Here is a 7,293-nt window from a genome sequence, read left to right on the forward strand (position 1 = left end):
GTCGGTTAAGCATTTGCCTTCAGCTCAGGTCATGATCCCAGGGTCCTGGGATTGAGTCCCACATCAGGCCTCTTGTTCAGCAAGGAGTCTGCTTCTCCCTCTGCCTGGCTCTCCCCCTGCTTGTGCTGTCTCTCTCTCTCTTTCTGGCAAGTAAATAAATACAATCTTTAAAAAAAAAAAAAAACCCTGAAGAAAATAGGGATAGAAGGAACATACCTCAACATCATAAAGGCCATATATGAAAGAGCCACAGCTATTATTGTGCTCAATGAAGAAAAACTGAGAGCTTTTCCCTTAAGGTCAGGAAAAAGACAGTGATGGCCACTCTCAACACTGTTGTTCAACATAGACCTAGAAGTCCTACCCTCAGCAGTCAGAAAACAAAAAGAAATAAAAGGCATCTGAATCAGCAAGGAAGAATTCAAACTTTCATTCTTCATACACTACATGATACTCTATGTAGAAAACCTAAAAGACTCCACCAAAAAATTGCTAGAACTGATATAGGAATTCAGCAAACTCACAGGGTGTAAAATCAACACACAGAAGCCTGTTGCATTTCTATACACCAATAATGAAGCAGCAGAAATAGAAATCAAGGACTCAATCCCATTTACAATTGCACCAAAAACCGTAAGATACCTAGGAATAAACCTAACCTAAGAGGTAAAAAATCTGTATTCTGAAAACTACAGAACACCTACAAAAGAAACTGAGGAAGACACAAAGAAGTGTAAAAACATTCCACACGCATGGATTGGAAGAACAAATATTGTTAAAATATCTCTACTTCCCAAAGCAATCTACACATTCAATACAATCCCTATCAAAATAACGTGAGCATTTTTCTTCACAGAACTAGAACAGTCAATTCTAAAATTTGTACAGAACCCAAAAAGACCCCGAATAGCTAAAGTAATGTTGAAAAATAATAGCTTGTTTCCCTCTCTCCTTTTTTTCTTTTCCCCCTTCCTGTATGTTTATCTGTTTTCTTTCTTAAATTCCACATATGACGAGATCATACAGTATCTGTCTTCAAACAAGCCACAAGTGACTCCTAATGACAGAGAACAAACAGGGTTGATGAAGGGAGGTGGGTGGGGGATGGGCTAGATGAGTGACAGGTATTAAAGAGGGCACTTGATGTGATGAGCACAGAGTGTTGCATGTAGGTGATGAATCACTGATTCTACTCCTGATATCAATATTACACCATATGTTAACTAACAAAACTTAAATTAAAAAAAAAAAAAGGAAGAAAAAGAAGAACAAAGTGGGAGACATCACATTTCTAACTTGAAACTGTATTACAAAGCTGTAATGATCAAAACAGTATGGCACTGGCACAAAAACAGACACATAGATCAATGGAACAGAGCAGAGAACACAAAAATGGACCCACAACTATACAGTCAATGAATCTTTGACAAAGCAGGAAAGAATATGCAATGGTAAAAAAGACATTCTCTTTAAATAGTGTTGGGAAAATTGGACAGCCACACGCAGAAGAATGAAACTGGACCACTTTCTTACACCATACACAAAAATAAATTCTAAAGGGATTAAAGACCTAAATGTGAGACAGGAATCCATCAAAATCCTAGAGAAGAACACAGGCAGCAACCTCTTTCATCCCAGCTGCAACAACTTCTCACTAGACACATGTCTGGAGGCAAGGGAAACAAAATAAAAAATGAAATACTGGGACTTCATCAAGATAAAAAAAAACTTCTGCACAGCAAAGGGAACAATCAACAAAACTAAAAGACAGTGTATGGAATGGGAGAAGATATTTGCAAATGACATATTGGATATAAAGAACTTACAAAACTCAATATCCCAAAAATTAAAAAAAAATCAGTTAAGAAATGGGCAGAAGACATGAACAGATATTTCTCCAAAGAAGATATACAAATGGCTAATAGACTGATGAAAAAACGCTCAACACTCATCAGGGAAATACAGATTAAAAACACAATGAGATACAACCTCACACCTGTCAGAATGGTTAAAGTTAACAACACAAGAAACAACAGATGTGGAGAAAAGAGAACCCTCTTACATTGTTGGTGGGAATACAAACTGATGTAGACACTCTGGAAAACAGTATGGGGGTTCCTCAAAAAGTTAAAAATACAACCCAGCAATTGCACTAGTAGGTATTTATCCAAAGGATACAAAAATATTGATTTGAAGGGGCACATGAACCCCAATGTGTACAGCATAACTATCCACATAGCCAAAATATGGAAAGAGCTCCAATGTCCATGCACAGCATATTGCATATGATGAGTGGATGAAGAAGATGTGGTATACATACACAATAGAATATTACTCACCCACCAAAAAGAATGAAATCTTGCCATTTGCAATGAGTTGGATGGAGCTAGAGAATATTATGTTAAGCAAAATAAGTCAGTCAGAAAAAGACAAATACCATATGGTTTCACTCATATGTGGAATTTAAGAAACAAAACAGATGAACATAGGGGAAGAGAAGGAAAAATAAAGTAAGATAAAGACAGAGAGGGAGGCAAACCATAAGAGACCTTTATATATAGACAACAAACTGAAGTTTGCTATAGGGAAAGTGGGTTGGGGAATGGGGCAAGTGGGTGATGGGCATTAAGTAGGTCACTTTATGTAATGAGCACTGGGTGTCATATGCAACTGATGAATCACTAAATTATACCCTTGAAGCTAATACTACACTATATATGAACTGAATTGAATTTAAATAAAATCTTGAAAGAAAAAAAAATAAATGGGTAGAAGATCCAAACAGACATTTTTCCAAATAAGTCATACAGATGGTCAACAGACACATGAAAAGATGCTCAAAATCACTCATCATCAGGGAAATGCAAATCAAAACCAAAATGAGATATCACCTTACACCTGTCAGAATGGCTAAAATCAGAAAGACAATAAATAACAAGTGTTGGTGGGGATGAGGAGAAAAAGTAACCCTTATATACTGTTTGTAGGAATGTAAATTGGAGCATCGAGTGGGAAACAGTATGTAGGTTCCTCAAAAAAATTAAAAATAGAAATATTATATGATCTAATAATTCCATCCCTGGGTATTCACTCAAAGAAAATATAAACCCTATTTCAAAGAGATATACATACCCCTATGTTTATCATAGCATTATTTACAATAGCCCAGATATGGAAGCAACCTGAGACTCAGAAGGATAAAGAATATGTGTTATGTATCTACAATGAAATATTATGCAGTCATAAAAAAGGATGAGATCATTCCATTTGTGATGACACGGATGAACCTAGAAGGTATTATGCTAAGTGGAAGAAGACTGAGAAAGACAATAACTATATAATTTCACTTATATGTGGAATATAAAAAAAATAAACAAAAAGCAGAATCAGACCTATAAATCCAGAGAACTGATGGTTGTCAGAGAGGAGGAGAAACAAGGACAGGCAAAATAGGTGCAGGCGAGTGGGAGATATCGGCTTGCAGTTGAGGAATGAACAAGTCACATGAATAAATTAAGCACAGCATAAGGAATATAGCCAATGATATTATAATTGCATAGTGACAGACAGTAGCTAAACTTGAAGTGAGCACAGCATATTGCATAAACTTGTGGAATCACTATGTTGAAATGTAACATTTTTGTGTCAACTACACTCTAATAAAACAATTTTTAATAAACAAATTTATTATTTAAAGTACATAAACATATGGCTGCTTTATTGTGTTCTGGTATAACCATGCTTGAATATTTACAAAGTGGAATGCGTATTACATTACTATAAGTTATTTTAATTTTGTCTTAATATTATATTAAGTTATTTTCAAAGATGTATGTACCTAGGTGATACTAAGTTATGAAATTCACTTCAAGATAGTTAAAGGGGACTTTAAAATATCTTTTATAAAAGATGGTATTGGGTCTGATAAGGTTAAAAAATGAGATCATTGTTGTAACAGTAAGAGGATTTATTTCCCTTTTTAGGAATATTTAATTTGGATAAAGTATATCAGAAAAAGAAATTCACCACTTTTTAAGAGAAATCCCAAATGGTTACTACTAGTATAACAAATCACTACTGGCTTTTGCATATAATTCTTGCATCTACAATTATTTTATTATTCCTATAGTTTGTTGATTCTCCTGAATTTTTTTTGTAGACAATTATATTTTCTTTCTTGTTTTCAGTTCTTATATCTCATCTCTTGTTTTACTGCTTTTGTTAGAACATTCAGTACAATGTATGAATGAATAGAATAGAATGTATTAGTGAATAGAAATCATGATATCAGTCTTCGTTCTCTTCTTCCTAACTTGAGAATACATGTAGAGTCTAAATTACCATGTCAGCAATAGTTTTGTTTTTTGTAATTAACTTTTATGAAGTTAAAGAAATTTTCTTATATTAGGCCTTTGGTAAAAGTTTAAAAATTAATAAATACTAAGTTTTGTTAAAATCAAATTTGCTAAAATGATCATATGACTTCATTCCTATAATCTCTTAATGTGGTGAATTATAATATTGCTAACAATTCAGATATTGAACATTTCTTACATTTCTGTGATAACCCTTATTTGGTCATGACTTAGCTATCTTGTTTGAAGTGCATGGGTTATTCAATTTTCTAATGTCTTCTTTAGCAATTTTGTAACTGTGTTCTTTTTTTTTTAAGATTTTATTAATTTATTTGAAAGAGAGAGAGAGGGCACATGAACAAGGGTGAGGGAAAGGCAGAAGAAAAGGGAGGGGGAGAAGCCAACTCCCTACTAAGCAAGGAGCCCAATACACGGCTCTATCCCAGGACCCTGGCATCATGACCTGAGCCAAAGGCAGCCACTTAAATGACTGAGCCACCTACGTGCCACTCAATTTTTTTTTAAAGAACATTTTTGAGGCTATAAATTTCCCTGTAAATATCATTTTGGTTGCATCCTCAAAATACTGAGATATATTATTTTTGATATTACTTAATTGTGAATATTTTATAATTTCCTTATAGTTTCCTTTTAACATGTAAATTATTAGGCATGTGCTTTGAAGTTTGCAAGCATGTATTTTAAAATAATTTTTGTTGTTTATGTTTGCATTGTATTATAATCCTATAATATGATCAACAAAATGTGAATTCTTTGAAATAATTTTATTTCCTTTTTTCTCAATAGGAAGAAATTTCTAAAATGTTTTATATATGCCTTAAAAGAATGTCTGCTTCACACTTTGGATTGTAGAATTCTATATTTACTATTAGAATAGGTATGTTAATTATGTAGTTCAAGGCTTTTATACCCTTATTAAATTTTGTCTGCTTGGTTACGGATGGATTAAATATTTCATTATGACAGAGACTTGTAAATAACTCCTTCATCTATCAATTTTTATCATAAATATATACACACACACATATAGCTACACATTTTAATATATATGCACATAAATGGTGAAGATATATAATTATGGGCATGTAAATTTGTAATTCTTTATCCTCCTGGTGAATGGGAACTTTTGTCATTATTTGGCCATTCAAGAAATCTGACACTCCAATTTTACCTCTTAAGGTAGAAAGATTAGCACTAACAACATTAGTAACTAGAAGTTCAAAAGACCTTTCCTGGTCCCTATGTAATTCATAGTTTCACTTTCTCTGCCACCCAGCCTTGGCTCCTTCCTTCTTTAGTTCTGTTTTTTGGCTAGAGCTAGAGTCAATCCTTCCTAGCTGCTTTCTCTGTTATTATTAACACAGTGAGATTAGCTTTAAATAAACAGAAAGTCCCATTCTCCCCCTAAGAGTATAAACCTGTACGCTTTTATTAAAAAGCATTTATTGAGCATCTACTATGTATCAGGGACTGTGCTAAACGTAACTGGTGTCTTCCTGGAGCTTATACTTTAGAAGAAAGTAAATCACACTAAAGATAAACCTTTATAATGATGACATTTGATATAAATAAGATATTGCTCTGAAGTTCTACAAAAAGGGGGATTTGACCTTGTCAGGAAGGTGTCCTTGATAAAGTATGCCTTGAATTGTAATTTAAAGGAGAAAAAGCTAACTACATGAAAGGAAGGAAGTGTTTCTTCCTGAATGAATAGCAGTGTATAAGGGCTCTGAGGTGGGTGAAAGTGTTTGAGTACCATGGCAAAAATTAGGTAAACATTGCTAGAACAGAAAGAGCAAGACCATTATAGTAAGATGCTTTGTCTCTGTCATAAAAAAAATTACACACGACCCTTAAACAATGTGAGGGGGATTTAGGGGAGCAGACCTTCTATGGTAAAAAATTTGTCTAAAACTTTGACCCCACAAAAACTTAACTACTAATAACCTACTGTTGACCAGAGGCCTTATTGATAAGAGAAACAGTCAATTAACACATATTTTACATGTTATATGTATTACATATACATGTTCTTAATAACATTAAGAAAATCATAAGGAAAAGAAAATATACTTGTAGTACTAAAAAAAGTCTATTGAAAAAAAAAATCCATGTATAAGTGGATAGGCACCATTTAAACATGTATTGCTTGAGGGTCAACTATACTAGCTATTGAAAAGTTTAAAGCAGGAGGGGTGAAAATTATATTTTAATTATGGAAAGATCAAAATGGCAGCAATGTACATAATGGAACAAAAAAGTGCTTGACTAGATAAGAGGAAAACCAGTTAGAAAGTCACTGCAGAGTTAAAAGCAAGGAATAACAGCAAGTAGAGCTAGAGTGATAGTGGAGATGCAGAGAAGTAGTTGAATTTGAGAAACAGTAAGGAGGTAAAATAAACAGGACTTGATGAAGGACTGACTACACTATAAAAAGGGATTGGAAGTAAATCCTTGCATATAATTAGGCTTCTGGATTATATCATTAGATGCATCCTGCCTTTCACTAAGAGGAAACACAGTAAGCTAATGATTATGAGCTGGTTTTGAATAAGGTGAATTTGGGATGCCCTTACTAAAAGAAGGTGTTGGACCTACCTGTTTCCAGAGCTCAGAGTCTGGGTCAGAGATGCAAATTTACAAGTACTAATTACATCAGAAATATGGAAGAGATTATCTAGGGAAAGAATGTAGAGTAAAAAGAAAAAAGAGGGGCGCCTGGGTGGCTCAGTGGGTTAAGCCGCTGCCTTCGGCTCAGGTCATGATCTCAGGGTCCTGGGATCGAGCCCCACATCGGGCTCTCTGCTCAGCAGGGAGCCTGCTTCCTCCTCTCTCTCTCTCTCTCTCTGCCTCTCCGTCTACTTGTGATCTGTGTCTGTCAAATAAATAAATAAAATCTTTAAAAAAAAAAAAAAAA

General features: G+C 34.2%; 1 protein-coding gene across 1 annotated transcript in view; it reads right to left on the minus strand.

The window, feature by feature from the left end:
- Window positions 1-5,832: 5,832 nt before the first annotated feature.
- EAF2 (ELL associated factor 2) overlaps window positions 5,833-7,293 on the minus strand; it is a 24,056-nt gene continuing 22,595 nt past the window's right edge. The window contains exon 4 of the mRNA XM_032869793.1: window positions 5,833-5,884. Within this exon, the coding sequence (XP_032725684.1) occupies window positions 5,833-5,884 (52 nt within the window). The remainder of the gene's footprint in view (window positions 5,885-7,293) is intronic.

The sequence above is a fragment of the Lontra canadensis genome, unplaced genomic scaffold, assembly GCF_010015895.1.
Source record: "Lontra canadensis isolate GAN:19392208 unplaced genomic scaffold, GSC_riverotter_1.0 scaffold38, whole genome shotgun sequence".
Classification (NCBI taxonomy): Eukaryota; Metazoa; Chordata; class Mammalia; order Carnivora; family Mustelidae; genus Lontra; species Lontra canadensis.